Source organism: Balaenoptera acutorostrata, chromosome 2 (genome assembly GCF_949987535.1).
Source record: "Balaenoptera acutorostrata chromosome 2, mBalAcu1.1, whole genome shotgun sequence".
Lineage (NCBI taxonomy): Eukaryota > Metazoa > Chordata > Mammalia > Artiodactyla > Balaenopteridae > Balaenoptera > Balaenoptera acutorostrata.
Genome location: NC_080065.1, coordinates 156,911,929 through 156,931,216, shown reverse-complemented (window position 1 = coordinate 156,931,216; position 19,288 = coordinate 156,911,929). Strand labels below are relative to the sequence as shown.

Below are 19,288 nucleotides of genomic sequence, written 5' to 3'. Positions count from 1 at the left end.
CTCAGGAGTCCGGTTCTTAAGTCAGTGGCGAAGGCAAAAGTCCTGCGGTCATAATACCTTCAAACTGTTTCTTGCTTGACTATCAGCTGAAGCTGTTGGCTTGACCTAGAGCCCCACACTGGTGGATGAGGCCCGTTCGCCTGCCAGGAGCTCATCAGGAGGGCGAGGTGCACCGGCAGCGGCCCGATCATTCCTCTCCTGCTCACTCTGGGCCAGATGCTGGGTAGGTGGTAGACCCTGAGGAACTGCCAGGATCATTTATTTTTTTCCTGTTGCTGAGTGTAAGTCACATACACCTGCGATCTGACTGGAGCATGTAACACAGGGGTCCCCACCCCCCAGGCCGTGGACCAATACCGGTCGGGCCCACAGCCTGTTAGGAACCGGGCCGCAGAGCAGGAGGTGAGCGGCGGGGGAGCGAGCGAAACTTCCTCTGCCGCCCCCCCTCGCTCGCATTACCGCCTGAAACATCCCCCCACGCCGCCCCGCAACCCCCACGGTGGAAAAACTGTCTTCCACGAAACCGGTCCCTGGTGCCAAAAAGGTTGGGGAGCGCTGCTGTAACAGACCCAACTAGCTCTCTTTTGTGCAGGCTCCGCAAGATTGGGTGTGCCCTTGAGTGCTTGCTTTACCTTTGGGATAGGATGGCCCTGCAGAGAACTCCCACGGGGGACTCCAGCTTTCCCCTGGAGCCCCCGCAATCCCTCACCAAGGCTGACTCTGGCAAGGCTGGCCTAAGCGGGTGGGGCGCAGTTCCAAACCAGGACCCACTGGGTCGGGGGGTGAGTGTGCAGTCTGATGTGTTCTGCAAACACCCCAGCTTCCCCACTCCCTCCTCCTCCCTCAGAAAGGGCACAGAATGGAACTTAGCTCTCCAAGGAGAATCAGGATTCCTTTCCAGGTCTCAGGGGAGAAACCTGTAGCCAAACTCAACCTCTCCAGCAAAGGCCAGGTAAGAGTCGTGGCAGGTGGCTTTGAACATTGCTCCCGAAGACCCCTGCCTCCTGCCTTTGTATAACCCCTCCCCTTGGGTGTGGGCTGGTCCAGTGATTTACTTCCAATGAAGAGAATACAGGGAAAATGATGCGTGGCCCCTCTGCGATTAGGTTATGAGAGGCTGTGACTTCCAGACTGCTGTGCTTCTCTCTCTCTTGCTCTGGTGAAGCGAGATGCCAAGTTGTGAGCCGCCCTGTGGACAGGCCACTTGGCGAGGAGCTGAGGCTCGGTCCACCAACCCGCGAGGAGCCGACTCCTGCCAAGAGCCGCGAGGGGGCTGGAAGCAGGTCCTTTCCCGGAAAGCCTGGTGATGATCAGGGCCCTGGCCCACAACGCCGGCTGCAGCCTGGGAGACCCTGAGGCAGAGCACTCACCGGAACTGTGAGATAAGCAGTGTTGCTCTAAGCCACTGCATGTCGGGGTCATTTGTTACACAGCAACAGAGTTCTGAAAAACACATGGTACTGGATGTAAACATTAACTGGTTTCAACTCACCATTCTCAAATACAGGTCTTGGAGAGGCCGGGAATTCCTTTGAGGTGACACAGACCTGGGGTCAAATCCTGCCTGTGTGACCAGTGTAAGCTGTGTACCACCTTTGAGCCTCAGCTTCCTCGCCTGAAAAGTGGGAGGAGTGCTGTCCACCTTCACAGGGCTGTTGTGAGGACTAGGTGAGGGGTCAGATGGGGGGGGCACGCAGACGTTCCGCCGCTCTGCTGAGTCTGTTCCCCGCTGCGCGCGCCGCCTCTCCGTGTGCTCTGCACACCCGGCGCCATGAGCAGGCCCTGCTGAAGTGGGGCTGGGGCAGGCCTGACAAGTCCTCCCCCCCAGCAGCTCTCCAAGGCCAGGACAGAGCCTTTCCTGGCTGGGGAGAAACCACCAGGCGACCTTTGGCGATGTGGTCAAGAAAAGCAAGTATACATGGTGATTTTCTTGTGAGCATTTAAATGCAAATAATACGGTGCTTTTAGGTCTTGGACCTTTTTATTATTTATTTATTTATTTATTTTGGCCACGCCACGCGGCTTGCAGGATCTTAGTTCCCCGACCAGGGGTTGAAGCTGGGCCATGGCAGTGAAAGCCCGGAATCCTAACCACTAGGCCACCAGGGAACTCCCAGGTCTTGGACCTTTTTCAAAAAACAAAAACAAAAACAAAAAACAAACAAACCAAAAAACAGTGTCGGAAGGGGATAGGTCTTCTATGAAGGATTTTTGGGGGATGAGTAGTGCACAGTAATAAGCCCATGAGAAAGAGAAACTTCTCAAGTCAGACTTCTCTAAACAGTTGAGGTTTTATGAAGTTCAGAATTTGCCTTCTTGTGGAAAATTATTTATCCCACTGCTAATGAAACATAGTGTAAGGTTGAGGCTTCCTTCTCCATTAGATACCAGAAGTAACCCTACCTAGAACACACTTTTCCCTGATTTCCTGGGTTCACACATGGAAGACAAACATTTTGAGATAAACTTGGGTGACTTTGCTTTTCTGTGACAAGCCTGTTGTAAAACTCAGCTATCAAGAAAGTTTTCAAGAAATACTAGTCTGAGAAACGAGATTATAACAGGAGCTTGTAGATTTACTTCTTCTCCAACAGTAAGGCCAACCTTTCATGTCTTATCAGAAATAAAGGGAACAATATTTACTACAAGCCTGAACCATGAAGACGGAGCAGCGAGACACCAAAGCCATCTGACAGTGGCAATCTCAAATTAATAGCTTAGTTCCAGCCCCTCACAAACTGTAAAGGCTTCCTCCTTGTCCTGGGTTTGGGGTGAGCTGCAGTCCCCACAGTAGTAAGAGTTTTTGTGGAAGGATGAACACCAGCTGATCCTCATCCTCTGAAAATCTATACTTTAGCACCTAGCACTGTTCTGGGTGGCCCAAGAAGGCAGAGCTGCTTTGAATCTGTATTTTGACTGGACACCCTCAGCTTCTCTTAAAAATTAAATGGAGGCAGGCCTGGGTGCTGGTAGCACCCAGAGCTACTTGCTGGGGCTACCTACTCCTTCTGAAGAAATATCTCTGCAGGCAGTAATTGCACAGCTTAATTCTTCTAGACTAAACCACTTCAGATTTATGCCAGTGAAGAGCAAACGTTGTTTGTAAGTCATTTAATTGTGTTACTGTCTCTCAACTTTATCAGACGCTGCTGAGGCGGAGAGGGCTGTGTGCAGTCCTGTGGCATGCTCTGGAGAGCTCCCAGGCTCGTTCTAAATGCCCACAGCTCAGAGTCCCCAGTGCTGCTTTTTCCAGACTCATAACAAACTACTAATTTAACAGCTTCAAATGGTATATTTGTCTCAATCCGGGATCTATGTTGAAGGCTGCATCTCTCACAAATTCACAACCTTGACTGCAGAACCATTAACTAGTACACACTTAGGTGTAAACCTGGTTTATTATATTCTTTGGTTAAATATTGTCTCTACACCCTTTCAGAGCATTGTAAGAACAAAGATAAATGATATTTTATAGAAAGACTGAAAACACATCTTTTGCTTTTTCAGTGCAAAGATTGAATTTACATTGTTTGTACGCTATTATAAATTCTTATAATTAGGCCAGGCTTATAAAAAGGTAGGGCTTTTGTTGTTGTTGTTTGGTTGTTTTGAAAAATAGATTCCCCTGGGCTAGCCAACATCACTGTCCTGGGATCCAGACCCACAAGTCTCTTGATAAAAGTTGCTCGGCACATGGTCAGAAGTCGGGTCAGCTCATCATGTCCAGACTGCACGGTTCGGTGCTGCCATCACTGCGCAGGGCCTCTGCCACATCTCTTCTGAAGACGGAGAGGTTCTGGGTGAACCTGTGGAAAGAGTAAGAAAGGGCTGAGGGCAGTGGCAAGGCTGAGGCTGGGTGAAGCTCTGGTGGCGGAGTTCAGGACCCTGGAGACGGCCCTAGGTCCTGGCTGAGCTCCTTCCTCCCATTTCACCGACCACTACTGCTCTGCCAGCAGCAGGCCCTCCTCCTTCCCCTCCCGGAAAACAAGGGTTACCAGCAAATATGTATTTGAACCATGAAGCACTGACCATTTCGAGGGGTGCATTCTGTGGTTATACTATTTAAAAAATATTTTTAAAAGTCAAATTACATTATAGATGGTAAGGAATATAAAGAAAAGAACAAAAGCTTATGTGCCTGGCACTGGTTGAGTTTACATATAAATTCATTTAATCATCACAAGTCTTCTCCAAAGTAGGTGTCAGTATCCTCATTTGCAGATAAGGAAACCAAACTAAGTGCTTCAAAAAGAGGGGGCACTGGGTAAGACTACCTGGGTTCAAATCCTGGCTCCATCACTTCTAAGCTGGGTGATCTCTTGTCTTGGTGCCCCCACATGAGTAGCTAGCTTATGGGATTGTGGGAAGTGAGAATTTACTGAGTCAGGTGAGACGATGCATGTAAATGCTCAACATCCTGCCTGGCACATGGAAAACACCCAGTCCTTGCTAGCTAGTACTCTCACTAAACGAGAGCTTGTCTCTGACACCATTTCACAGAGCGGCTCAGGAGGCGGTACTCAAATTCCCAAGCCTCAGGTGAAGCAATTTCCCCCCGAAGCATGTAGGGAAGGGTCCCCTCTTCCTTCACGAAGTCTCTTCTCCTGCTAGCCCTGGAGGCTGCCCCTTTTTGCCTGATAGAGGATCTTGGCTCGGAACAAGCAGTCAAGGGAACATGTCCACAGAGCCCATCCGACTTGGCCTTGTATTACCAAAGCCCAGGTTTTGGCTTGTGGCTATTGGGATGATTAATAATATGCATTTCAAATGGCGCAGTGTTTGAATGCTACCACTTTTATAAACGGATGAGGCAAGTATTTTTTTTTTTTTTTTTCCTGAAAACATTTTCTCTCTCCATCATTCATGATGCCTGTCTCTTCCACTAGAAGCTCCGTGAGGGCAAAAACCTGGAACAATTAGTTCCTCAGTGGTATCCCCAGTGCCTGGCACATAGCAGATTCTTAATAAAATTTTATGAACTAAATGAATGAATGAATGAATGAATTCAGGCATAGGTGATAAGTTTGGGTTCCTCATCAAGATCTCACTGGCAACTTACCTGTCTCTGTTCTTGCAAAACCAACCACTTTTAAAGGTCAGACAGAGGAAGGAACTACTTACTGTGCATCATATGTCCTGGGTACCATGTTTACTATATTCTGTCATTTAAAGGTCACAATCAATTATCATCATCTCTGTTTTACTGGTGAGAAAACTGAGGATCAGAGAACTTGACTGCCTTACTCACTGCCACACAGCCTATAAAGGGCAGGGATAAAATTTAAATTGGAGTCTGTCTGACCTCAAAGCCTACGCCTGTTCAAATGCCAGGAGGCCTTTCTTTGTCCTTCATAGCAGATCTAAACTTTCCTTCTTTTAACCTTTTCAATTAGTTATTTTTTTTCTCTCCCTCCTGTTGGATTATAAACTGCTTAAGGGCAAAGGCTGCATTTTATTCATCTCTGCATCCTCTAGAGCAGGGGTCCCCAACCCCTGGGCTGCGGGCGACTGAAGCTTCATCTGCTGATCCCCATCGCTCATCCCCATTATCCCCATTGCTCACGTTACCGCCTGAACACCCCACCCCGCCCCGCCCCCTGGAAAAACTGTCTTCCACAAAACTGGTCCCTGGTGCCAAAAAGGTTGGGGACCGCTGCTCTACAGTACCTAGTGGGATGCTTGGAAGAAAGCAACTACCCAGTCATATTTACTGGATGGAACTAAATTGAGTCTAGGATTACAAGGTGTAATAGAAAAGCCACATCAGTATGTGAGATGTGTTAAGCACAATCCCGGAACGTCCACCTACCCCAGAGATGCTAAACTATGGGGCGCTGCTTACCTGTCTCTGTTCTTGACAGACAAGTTCTGTTCCACTCCTTCCATTAGGTTCCTGAAGCACTGGGCAAGGACCTCCTGCTTGGGGAGAGGTTGGCTGTTTATCAGACTTGCCCTCAGTTCACTGAAATACTGTTGGGAGACAGAACAAGTGTCAGAACTCTGGCTCCAAACTGGGGCCTGAGGAGAGCTGTAGGGGAGGAATAGACCACCTCCAAAGTGCTCAGGGCTCCTAACTCTCAAAGGGGCTTTGGTCCAGGTCCCCTCTGAACTTTAAGCCTTTAGAGAAAACCAAAGCAACAGAGACATTCCTGAGTATAAACTGTATTATCCCTTCTCATAAAAACCTCTTCCTATAGTTGCTTTATTGTCACGGAACAGTTTAGGCTGATGGGAGTCCTCGCCTCCTCTGTGGGGGACCAAGCACATAAAGGTCTTCCTGAGTCTCATCAACAATAGTCACAGAAAGGCTGAAAGAGGAAGGACCTCTTAGGCTGAGGGGAAGAAATGAACTAAAAATGCCCAAGGAGCACTTTGGGCGACCAAGTCCAGGGTCCCTCCTAAGGCCTCTTCGTCTTCGGTGGCTTCAGTGAACTACCCCTCAAACGACCCCAGGCTCTGTTCCAAGTCCGTGTCCTCCTGAGTTAGGATGGGTCTGTTCTGCTGAGGTGGGGTACTACAGGGACTTGCTTAGCTCTGGGAGAGCTTTCTGGCACTAAGAAAAACACCTGTCACACCTGGTCACAAGGAACTGCACAGCCCTTTCTTCTCTGCTGATGTCTGTGGGCTTTTACACACACAAACTCTTACGCTAAAAGCAGCTCCTAATCATTGGAAACAGCCTAATTTCAGCACAAAGACAACATTCTGCCAGTCATGTGTTTATCCTTCCAAGCCCAAACAGCATGATATTTAATTTCCATCATACATTAAAACAGCTCACATCAAAAACAAACATAATTAATATGTAGTCAGACTAATACTTAAATACTATATATCAGAGGCATTACACTTAAACCACAATGTCTTCCCGAACAAGACTGGGAATGCACAAAACTACTTATTTTTCCCTTTTATAATGATGCAGTGACTCACACCAAATAGAAAATTATTAGTTTTTCATCCCAAACCATGAAATATTGCCTCCATCAGTAAAGTATAATATTGTGATGTCATAAGCTTTTTCTAAACACTGAATTTGCCCTTATTCCCTCTCAATCATTTTAAAAGAACTGCTCTCTTTTATACAGCTTGGATTTAAATCACAATAACACTGAGGGAAGATGAATGACAGTGCTACTGAATGTGGCTAAAATTGGATACTTCAGCACAGGTGAATGATGAGACAGCTCTTCTCTTTTTGATATATTTTCTTCTTCTATTAGTTTCCTTCCAAGGCTGGGATTTCAGTTTGAATTTTAATGTATGCGGCTGCCTCTAATCTCACTGTCTTTTTCCCTAGTACTCTCTTATTGTATAGACAATTCATTCTCCCGAGCAGTAATGCACTGTTCCTACTGACTGCTGGGGAGACAGGGGTGGGTTCAAGGGGAAGCTGGAGAACTTGGGAGGCAGCCCAGAGTGGTGCGTGCACTTAAGGACTGGAGACTCGTGCTCCGGATGAAGGGTGCTGCCTCTGTGTTTGGCCCTGAGGGGCTACTGCTACCACTGAGGGCAGTGGGGATCCCACAAAGGAAAGGAGGCCTAGGAAGGGGCAAAAGGGGTTGTTGCCCACAATCTCCTGGAACAGGGAAGGGAGTGAGGGGGAGCTGGAAGCACTGCTGAGCAAACCTCCCGTCCAGTGCAGCGCTCCAGGTGCCAGAAAAGCTAGTGTGAGGCCTCTACTTAACTGAAGGAGATCTGAGGCCTCTGGGGAAGGGCCTTCTGGGGGAATACGGCCTTGTCCTGGGTGCTCAAGGTCCCAGCTCGAGCTCGGTTGGCTTCCCTGTCTTTGTCACAGCTTGGCCTGGTGTACAGCTGCTCCCTCTTCCCAGTGGTCGCCTCCTGTGGACCTTCCTGCAACTGCACTCACCTTCGCGTTGAGCAGGATGAGCCCCAGAAGAGGCCTGGATACTGACCACTGGTTCCGACAGTCTTCAAAGACAATGGTATTCATGAGGACAGACATCATCTAGAAGACAGAGTCACATGAGACACTGATGCCCTGGCTCAGAGTTCCCCCCAATCCTAGGCCTTCTATGTGCTCACCTTCTATCCCCACATCTTGCCACCAGACATGAAGGTGCTTCCTGGACAAAAAAACAGCTTTGACTCTGGAAGCCTATGATGCTGCCGTAGGAACTCTTGGCAAAGACTCTCAGCTCCCTGAGGAAGAGTTCCCACCACCAAAACCTCTGGTGAGAAACTTCTGGGTGGGCAGAAGTCAGAGGCCACAGAGCCAAGAGGATCAGTCCCTGCCTCTCAACCCTGATGTGCTTTCCTCTATACTAGGTCACCAGGCAAAAGCCCAGCTCACCTTTCTTTCTGCCTCTCATTTCACCAAAGACGTCAAGCTATGGAGGGGCAATATCTCTCCATGACTCCTCTCAGACAAGAGGGAGAAATGGGGCACATGCCAGGTAACCCTGGAAGTCACGTTTCCTGCTGGCTCAGGCTGTTAAAGTCTTCTCATTCATTCCTCATACACTAATTCACTCATTTACTCACTTCACTCCTACATTTCATACTCATCCATTTTCTTAAGTTCCAATTCTGCAAGACACCTGGGAGGCGATAAGAGAACACAGGCATCTACCACAACCTCCATCCTTGAGGAGCTAAAGACTCCCTGGGGCAGACTACTCCGCACAGAGACAAGGGGCACTAGGCTGGGCTAAGTTGCTGTGGGCATGCAGTGGAAAGAGGGATGCTTCTGGGTCCCTGAGAATCAGGGAAGGCTCCACACAGAAGGTCATGTTTACGGAGTTCACCATAAATGTGTTCTAAGCAGAGACAGCAGCAAAAAAGGAGGTTGGGAAAGAACACAGTGGGTTCTACAGTGGTGAAGAATGCAGTGTGGCAGAAGAGAGGCGGGCCAGAAACAAGACCGCAGTGTAGGCTGGAAGACCGCGATGAAGAATCTGGCAGTGGGAGCCAATGATGGGTTTGCAGCAAAAGAGAGACATGCTCCGATTTGTACTTAAGAAAGCTCTCTCTGGGGACATTTGGAACGTGTACTGTGCAGGTGACAGTCAAGGAGGGAGACCAGAGATGAGGCTGCTCCAACAGTCCAGGCAAAGAGCAGGGAAGCAAGCAAGCTGTGGCCATCCATATGAGCTGATGCTACAGTTTCTGCTTCTTGGACTCTTTACCTCCCACCTCTAGCCCTTCCTGTTTTCACCATTTCAGAGCTCCTTTCCTCAAAGGAGGGGAGGGGAAAATGGCAATTATGTGGCAAAGTCTACTACACACACTGCCCTGACTAGGCTTTGGTGACATCTGGCTTTGTCCTCTGGCATTTTTGCAATCCAATTTACCCTGTGTTCTCAGGCAAGTCACTGAACCTTTCTCTCTGTGTCTCAGTTTCATTAGCTATAAAGAGGGAAATGATAACCCAGTACCAAGGAAGCTCAGAGAATCAAATGAGACGGTGGATATAAAAAGTGCTTCAAAAAGTGTTATAAACATTTAAGGTATATAAAAGCAACAGTAATGCGCTTAAACATCTGCCATTTCACACATCATCATCATCCTAACAGTTAGGCTGGTTGCAAATGAAATCTGCCAGTACACATTTACTGTATGTCCAGTGTCTCTGGGGAGAAACTAGGTCTTAAGCCTGGCATGTTGAACATCATTTGCAGATCACATGTTTCCATGTACAATTTAACAAGCCACCCAAAGTCATAGAGCCACAAATTAAATTAGTCTGACAAGCAAAACTAACAGATCCACGGAGACAGCCTAAAATATTATGGGTTTCACAATCTGAAGGCAGAATGGATATTTTAATGGAAAAGATTAAAGTGAGAGGCACCAAAGTCCTCCACTAACTGAAAAAGCATGCTGAAGTGACGTGTCAATTACTTTATACGGTCCTCTCGTGGATTCATTTGTCTGGATGCATGTATTTATGTCTGTAATAAGTAAGGGGATGTCTGAATAACATACTTTTCTAAAAATAAAGTTGGCTAAAATGGATGATTTTTTTTTTCTCTTTTACTCTTCCAGAAAAATGGAAATTAGTGAGCAAATCCGCTCAAAGGGTACTGACGTGGCAACTCATTTCCAGAGTTCTTATTTCTAATACACCTAGAGGATATGGGGAAACAGTTCAATCAGTGTGGCAAGCCCCTTTGGAGAAAGGCCCCCCCATATGGAAGAATACTGGGTGAAATGCCTAAGTACAGAATCCTGTTGCAGGGAATGTGAAATCTCTGGTGGTTATCGATGCGAACAAGTCAAGACTGAAAGGAGAGAGCCCTTGGCAACTCTGCAGTGGCCCACCCCAGCCTGCACTGAGTCACAAAGCGCCATCAGCGTTCAGTATAAGGAATGCTGCATGAGCGGGGCCCCCACTCCCCCAACCTCTGCTCACTTCCTGCACTGTTACAGGCATGGCTGGAATGGCCATTTCAAATTTGCCCAACCCAGGCTACAGTTTCCAGAGCCTATGTCCAAAAAACACACACATTATCCACTGTATTATCCTAAGCAGTTATTCTGCCCAACCAGGGAATGGACCACTTGGGAAGGGGAGTCGTGAGGCTTAGTCCACTTAGGAAAACCAGACACCACACTGTCTCAGGTGGTGCTTCCTTGTTCTCCTTCCTCCTTCCCAAAGGGCTTTGGCATGAGTTTGTAGAAAATTTCTCTCAGTGAAGCAAAACCAACATGGTTTGACAGGGACAGACTTTGGAGACAGGCAGAACTAAGGCCAAATCTGGCCCTGACACTTACGTAACCTGGGATGCTGGGCAAGTTGTTTCACTTCTCTGAGCCTTTATTTCTTTACATATAAAGTGAAGGATTATGGCAACTACTTTGAAGGGCTGCTGTGAGGACTGACTTCTTCCACAGGCACTCAAATCGTTACCAGTGTTCCTTTACTCCAACTATGGTTACCCTGCCTGATCTGGCCCAGTGGAATTTCATGGCTCCAGGAAGCACCCCATTTCATGTCTTGCTTATGGACAGATAAACGAGATTATATTCTGACTATCAGCTACCCTCATTGGGAGTTGCAATAAGCAAACAAACAAACAAGCAAAAAAACCCTAAAATAGAAAACAGTCCAAAAATCAGTCCTATTTGGTCTGGCACATGTATTAGTATGGATTTTGAATGACAGTATTTCTGTTGTTCTGAAATCTTGTAATCTTCTAAATAAAACATGAAGCTACGCTACAAATATCTGATCTGCAAAAATAAGACAAAGCAATGTTGTGCTACATGGGTCTCTGTTTGCTCCTCAGCTCCTCTCCTATGTGTCTACCCTAAAATGGCATGTAAAGCACAAGCACAAAGCACAGTGGACTTTCCTACTCAAATATGCTGGGTCACTCTTCCCCTACAGCAAGGTGGTAACTACATGCTCTCACTTCAGATGCTTCCTGTTCTATCTTCTGCCTGTGTAGAACAAGCAAAGATGTGGTCTGTGCTGGATGCTTTACTGCTACACGGTGAGTATGTACTCTTTCTAAGGAGGCTGGAGGCTCAATGGGTCTAGAAGCTGAGTGAAGAAGGATGGCTGGAGAGGTGTGGCTTGAGTGCGTACAGGGTGATGACTGCAATGGGGTGGGGTCGGGAGACTGGTCTGCAAACTTCTGCAGGGCTGGGACCATGGGGGACTTTTCTCTGTATCCCTAGTGCCTAGTATGGCATCTGGCACCGATCAGAGGCTCAGGAAACAGCTACTGGAAGACAGAATGAATACATAAATGAATAAATGAATAAATGAATGAATGGGAAAGGATGAGTGAAATATCAACTAAAGTATAAAGAGCTAAAGAGCCGAAAGGGGATTGTACAGAAAACAGAGAAGTTCTGGCCTCATTCTATGGCTAAAACCTGAAATGGGTAAATATGTAAATTAATACATTGTTCATTTCCAAGGATCTTGCTTTTGTGTGCAGATCCTGAGAACTCTTCTAAGCCACTGTTGCCTCTCTAGCCAGCAGCTGCCGGGAAGAGCTCTCTAGGGCCTTTCAGGTCACCAAGCCAAAGGCTGAGGCACCACCTTTTCTAATGACAAGCACTTCCACCTAAGAGTAAGCTGTGCCTGAGTCTTCTCACTGCCCAGCAGGAAAAGATACGTTTATGGAGAGCCCTTGGGTGCTCAGCACTCTATTAGGCACACACTGTCCGTAACTCTCAGCTAACCCTGAGGTAGGTATTATCCCCATTTCATAGACTAGGGATCTGAAGTCCTGAGCAAGTCAGTCACTTGCTCAAGGCATCACAGCTATCAGCTACCACCATGTGAAGTGGAACCAGGACATGTGCACAGGTCCGCCTGAGTCCGGAGGCTGTTGCCTGCCACCCTCAGGCTGCCTGTGGGTGAGGACCAGGACTGCCGCAGTGGTGGTCGCGGCAGTGTGTCTGGCCCCCACTGTAGACTTCTAGCGGATTCATGGTGTGAAAGGAAAGGCTCGTTTCTGGGCGTGGCTCATTCTTCCACCTTCAGTGAGCCTCCCAGCTATGCTGCCCATGTGTATCTCCTCTGTTCGGCCACTCTGCCACCTGATCAAGAGTCGGGCAGCTACTGAAATCCCTGTGATTGGAATCCAGGGCAGAGGTTCCTGGTGAGTTCGCAGCAGACCTTCTTGCCTCCCACCTAGAGCTTTTATAAATTTGGTTAACATATTTTCAGCCTCTCAAGATGAACAGCAGTAGACATAATTAATAGATTGTCTCTGGAACGTGGTCCAATGAACCACTGGTTTCCCTCCCACCAAAAGTATATGGCAATTTAAATTAACATCATAGAAAACATTAGTTAATTAAGCTAATTTTCTTCGAGTTACAATACTCCCTATAAAGTGAGCACTTTTCATTGTTAATGTTCTTCGAACATATTAATAAAACTAAAAAATATTCCACAAAGTCTAAGAAAGAGGTGAAAAAAAATTCAAACTCCTTCCTCCTGCTCCCCATCTGATTCAGAAAGACAAAACTGAACCTGAAGTGATGATATGAACTCTAATCTATGGGGATCAAATCCTTAACATGTTTAGGGAACTTCAGCTCTTCCCTCTCTATCCTGGCCTCTTTGCTCAGGGCTGAATGACCTTTTAGTTACACTGCAACTTTGCTCCCTGTTGACCAGGGAAATGGAAAATGGGAATGGGGCAAGAGCAATCTGTCTTCTCCAAAAGGTGGTGGAAGGAGGGGCTGAGAAGGAGGCTTTGGTTTATATAAAAGAAGGATGGACCAAAGAAGAGATGAGAGACCAAAGACAAAGCGTCCCTGTACCTAGATCCAGACAGAGGTGGGGAGAGGAGGACAAAGCAAAGATGATCAGGGCTGTGCCCAAGAGGGTGTGTCTGTGGAATGGGGTGCCTTAATCTGCTTGGTGGGGGCCGTTAATGAGAAGAGGGGGTAGGACACACAATTATATGTACTGCTGACCAAGCTAGATTGCCTGTGATTTTGATGCCATGAGTTGCTGATGTTTTGAGAACAACCGATAAATGCACCAAACACTTGAGAGATGCTTCTGAGTCTCAAGAACCCTCTGGCACCTGTAACTGGCTTTTCAGAAGGCCAGTTAGGAGAGGAGGAGGAAGGTTGGCCCTAGCAACAGCAATAAAAACAACAAAACAAAAACGATAGTGTAGTAGAACCTGAAAAAGCAGAGAAACCTTCTACCCATCTTCACAGCAATTTCTCCAGAGCCCCATGCCCTGGTTGAAGATCTACGATCTGGAAGAATCTGAATGCTGCCAAAGGAGGAAAAGCTTCCAGATTTTCAGTGCTTGTGGAAGTAAGCGAGTTGCTGTCATTACCAAGCGCTGTTCTTAGGCCATGTGCATAGCAGATATTGAAATGCGATCCTCCTCAAATTAGATACTGGTCATCTTTAGGGAAAAGGAATCAATTGTTTCTTTGTCTGCTGTCTAGCAACGTGATATTAGTGGAATGTTATGAAAAATGAAAGTAATGGACAGATAAGCAAATATTTTTCTGCCTGGACTAAGCCCCACCACTTAAGTTATATTAAATCTTTTAATATCTGTACATATTAAGCACATTCCTAAGTTCTCATAGTGTCTTTGCAGTCTCATAACAGAAGCAACTATTTAGCACTTTAAATGAAAAAAAAATCAAATGAAATGCATGAGGCGAGCCTCTTTTTAGAAGAAACAAGATTGCAATCAATTACAGGTGACCCATTCTCCTCTGAAAAATCCTTTGGGAGTCCTGCCTCTTGGCCTTTGCACAATGCTAACTTTGCTTTAAAAAAAAACCCAAAAAACAAAAAACGGCAAAAAAACTTCTTACCAATAAAGGTACTGCAGGACTGGTTAACTCAGCTGGCTTTGGTCATACGTTAGCATTGCACGGTTCCACATCTAAACTAAGGGCACCCTCCTCTTCCACCCACTCCTTACAAAAAGTTAAGGGAGAAAAAGTTTTCCTCCAAGTGATAAATTGCCTAGAATATTTAAAAACCCTTCCATCCACTGTAAAATCTAAGGAAATACACAACCTAGTTTTGCTGTTGTTTCAATTTTCTCCATTACCAACATCACCTCTAGTTCTCAAAACATTCATTTTAATCATAGTTTATTGGGGAAAGAATTACCTGCCAGTCTCATAGCTTATCATAAAGAAGATAAAGTTGGAATGAAACTTCAGAATTAATTAATTGAGAGTACTGCATGTGATGTGTCTATTCTGAATGTTACAGTGCACATCACAATGAAAACAGTTTTATTTTCCATGGTTGAAATAAATTACAATAAATAATTCATTTCAATGGCAGAGATGTACTGGAAAGCAGTAGCAACAAAATTGACTGCACTGCACTGTGAGTCTCATTCTTGAATCTTCATTATCCACTTGAAACTTTTTACGAGTAGTAACTCATATTTCAAGTGGCTGCACATCTCATAAAGCAGCTTGCTGCATTAAAAGAAAACCAGAAAACCTGGGGCACTGGGAAGCTGAAGGATTTGCCACTCAGCACTATTTGGGAAACTCTTTCTCACTCTTCTCTGGCCAAAAACAAACGGAACAGTTTTCGATTTGATGTAAAAATTAACCATCCCTTGTCAAAAACATTATCTAAATTTCCTCTAGGTAGGAATGTTGGGAAAACTTGTATGTAAAGGAATGGCTTTCAACTCCAAAGCCATTTTCCTCTCAATTTTTTCAAGTGATACTGTTATTTCTAGTTCATGGTATACTGCCCAAATGACTGACATACAATCAGGTTCTAGAACCTCAAATGTCCTACACTAGCCTCTGGGGGTCCCCAAATTAGAAAACGTGTGTAAGCTCAAGAGAGACTAACAAAGGCATATGTGCTACGTTTTCTGTCTAAAAAAATCAGCCTATCTACACAGGATAGCTAATATTTAACTTGAATCTTAAAAGACACATATAGCATCACTGGGAAAGGATACACTAGGAAGAGAAAATAAAATGAGAAAAGGCACAGGGGACAGGGCTTGGCATATGTGAGGAATAATCAGCCTCTGTATAGGAGGCTTTTGAGAGAGACCTTCTTTTGAGTGGAAAGGAGTAGAGCTGAGGGTGAGGAGAAGACTGGGCTGAGTCCAGGCTATAAAAGGTCTTTCATGTCAGGCTGAATGCAGAAATGAGTTTGGGCCAGTACACAAAGGGTAGCCTTCAAAGGACTTCCGAATAATGATGAGATCTGTGATTTAGAACAAAACTTATGGGAAACTGCAGAATGGCAATGACGGGTAGGTACTGGAGGCAAGGCAACATGTTTAGGTACTACTGCACAAGTCCAGAGGAGAAACGATGAGGGCCTCTGCAAGGCTGTGGTAGCAGAGACAGAGAGAAATGGTCAGAATCCTTGACTGCGTATCCCATTTTCTTCCCAGTTAAAGAAATCTTTCAAAGAACTACAACCTGATACTGAAGCTACAGGTAAATTCAGAGCTTTAAGAACATGGCCTCAACTTCAAGACTGCCAATGAGAGAAGGGGCTGGAGGCTAGGCGGCCCCAGCAGTGCTGCATGTGGCGGAGGGCGGCTGCCTTCTAGCAGGCCCACAGTCCGACGGTGAGCTCGGGGGATTAAGGAGCAGTGAAATGAACCCCACCCAGTGTACATATACATGCATGACAGAGACGACTACAAGCACATGTTTATATTAAATATTCAGTGATAAAGTAAACTCTAACTGAGGCCATTCAAAATCAAGGAAGGGAGCGGGAAACAGCATGCTACTTTATTGAACAGTCATCACAACATTTCCCAATGAATATCATATTTCACAACAGAACAACATAAGGCATAATGGCATGAGGGCATCTCATGCGGTCCTCAGAGCAGAGTGCAATGAATATTGTATTTCATAATAAACATATTATCCTTACAGTAGGAGGTTCAAAGTTTCATTGCCTATCATCTGTCACTATATTCTCCCTGACTTCCCGAAGGGATTTGGTTAGATGGACCTAAAAATCTTCATAACCAACAGAGGAGGATTATTTTACTTATCATGTTCGAATGATTTTGTGTGAGGAGAAAAAAATATTTTTTGGAAAAATCACTCGGCCCTCAGAAGCACTTTCCATTACAGATCAGTCTCGAGTTTAACGTTTAAACCACAGAGGATGGCATGCTGCCTTTCAGATTTGAGCGTTTTTATTTATAGTTGTCTAAATGGCATAGAGTGCTGGCCAAGCGGTTGGGGAGATGATTCAAAGATGTTACTGAGATTTGGAAGCTCTTTCACCCTAATCATTACATAGGGAGCCTAAGGAATGATAGTGACTGAAAGTGCTGGGAATAGAACCTCGTTCCTTGATTTATTCAGACTTTACTGCCACCTGCTTTGTGCCAGGCTCTGTGTTAGACCCTGAGGACATACCGATGAATGAGGCACAGTCCCAGCCCTCAAAGAACTCAAGTAGGGGAGGCAATACACTGTTTACATGACAACACACTCTAGCAAGTGCCACAAACAGAAGCCTGCACAGGAGGCTCTGAGAGACCACAAGAGGCTGACTAACTCTGCCTAGGTGTGGGGGGCAGGCAGGGAAGGCTTCACAGGTGACACCTGGATCTGTTGTAGAGAACAAGCAAAGTCTGACAGTAGTAAGGTAGGAAGAGGAGCAAGCAGGTGCCAAGGTTTGGAGAAGTGTCCGGGGAATGACGAGCAGCTTTGTGGGACCTGAGAGGGTGCGTGGGGAGCGGTGGTGGCAGAGGAGGCTGATTAGGTAGGCAGAGGCCCCGTCTTGTGAAGGGCCTACTACTGCGTGCTAGAGAATGTGGGCTTTATCTTGGAGGAAATGGGGTACCATTTTAGTTGGATGACTTCGTTTGGGCAGTGGCGTGGAAGGGCGAACGACTGGTATAACCATTCTCCACAGGGTCTGACCCTTTAGGAGGCTTAGCCAACTGAGATCTCCCAAGAAGATGCAGCTTTTTTCCTGTTTCTAGGATTCGGAGGCCGCAGACACAGGTTACCTGCTTGGCTTCTGTGCCTCAGTCAGGACATATCTTGGGCCCTGTCTTGCTGGCTCTGTTGCCAGTACCCTGAGAAATGGCACTGCCATTACTTCCCTTGGCCCACAGCACATAACTTAATAGTGTCCTCTGTCAGGAATGGTTCTCTTTGTCAGGAAGCTTTTTATTGATGTTCAACCTTCATTTTCCCTTTCTTAGTATTATCCCATTAGGCCAATACTCCATTGTGCCATGCTAAGTAATTCCCTTTCCTCCTTGGCGTTTACATCTTCCAAGTATTTATAGACTTATCAAATGCCCCATTTAGTTGTCACTTAGGCAGGCTATACATATTTAGCTTCTTTAATCTGGCCCCATAAGCCAGCCCTTCCATTCTCCTAAATCACTTGAGTTATTTTTCTCCAGGTTTCTGTCAATTTGTTTCCAGCCTCTCAGTAATGCAGGGGGCTCAGGAGAAAGATGGGGTTGGGGAGGGAGGGCTTGCTCCTTCTGTGGGATAAGAAGAGGCCATCATTTGCTGAGGGTGGAACTTCTCTCTTAAAGTACAGATTCCAAAACAGGCCAGGCTGCTAGAGAAGCTCTAAAGCCCTCTTGTTATCTACTTGTTTCACCTGCACATATTTAAAGTCAATAATATTCTATCATCAACTCTTATGTGCTAGGTGCACACACGTAACACATCCGTGATGAGTACCTACTATGTGTCAGGTACTGTGCTAGGGACTTCTCCTTTCTTTTCTCCCTCCCTCTGCATTTTTTTGGACTTATTCTTTGCTCAAAGAATTACTGAACTCCTACTATGTGTCAGGCACTGTGGTATAGAATTGAATAAAATGTGGTCCCTGTGGCCTAAAAGAGCTCATGCAGCCTAAGTATTTATTAATCTCTTATTGCGCACCCATCAAGTTGTCTCCTTCCAATCTTAAGGGTCTCAGAGAAATCATCCCTAAATGCACTTAACTCTAATTGACGCTTTTAGTTCCCTGAGTGGAACTTCTTTGTCCCATCTAAAATGAGATGCCACATTAAGTATGGGCATTAACACAGAGCTCTTGCTTAGTGTTTTCTTTCTGGTGGGTCTCTTTGGGGCCTAAGAGATTTCTCTTCAGGACTTGAGCTTCCCATCGCTCCTTCTTAGCATTCTATGTTCACGTGACCTCAACTAAACATGCACTTGAATGTTTTTCTTTTCCATGATACCAGTGTTCCAAGTTATGGGGTAACTGGCTGAGGGAGTGATGGAATGGGAGACATCTAGGTCTTGGCTAGTCTTGGGGAGTCTGGGCATGAGACCACAGGAGGGAGTAGTTCAGCCACCTGATCCCAGGGGCCAGTTCAAGTAAGGTAAAGAACTCCCCCTGTTGAAGGGCTGCTATCCTCAAAGAGGTGAGGTAACTATTCCAAGGACACAGGAAGTAGCATAACTGGTATGCCAAAACCAGGTATGTTGACTGTAAAAACTGTCAGCTATGATTGTTGTAAAGTAGAAAGTCCTCCACAAATAGAGAATTTGCAATTAAACAACTATGAAAGGAGGACAGAATTTCATCAGTCTGAAAGCACTTACGTCTGTATTTTCCTAAGCATGACAAGGGATACAGAATTAACATGCAAGAGTTCTTCTGGGTTGCAAAGCATACAAAGCAGCATTAGCTCATGAAAGGTCAGAGGATGAGGGAACCTTTACCTTGTTCTTCAAGTAGTGATTAGATTGCAACCAAATAAGAAGTCTTCCTTAACACACTATGTAAGCTCACAGCTGCACGAATGGCTACTGGTAGTTAAAATTTCCAAGGGTCAAGACAAATGAATATGAAGGTGGAAGTCACATCTCCAGTACA

The 19,288-nt window shown here is 45.9% G+C and overlaps 1 protein-coding gene across 4 annotated transcripts in view; it reads right to left on the bottom strand.

Moving 5' to 3' along the window:
• Positions 1-3,364: 3,364 nt before the first annotated feature.
• RANBP17 (RAN binding protein 17) overlaps positions 3,365-19,288 on the bottom strand; it is a 307,210-nt gene continuing 291,286 nt past the window's right edge. For 3 of the 4 annotated variants that reach the window (XM_057541105.1, XM_057541106.1, XM_057541107.1), the window contains 3 exons: positions 7,871-7,969; positions 5,843-5,970; positions 3,365-3,806 (listed from right to left, as the gene is read on the bottom strand). In XM_057541105.1, coding sequence (XP_057397088.1) covers positions 3,710-3,806; positions 5,843-5,970; positions 7,871-7,969 — 324 coding nt within the window. In that variant the 3' untranslated portion in view covers positions 3,365-3,709. Of the gene's footprint in view, positions 3,807-5,842; positions 5,971-7,870; positions 7,970-19,288 lie in introns of those variants that run through there. The other variant, XR_009007183.1, reaches the window with a different exon arrangement.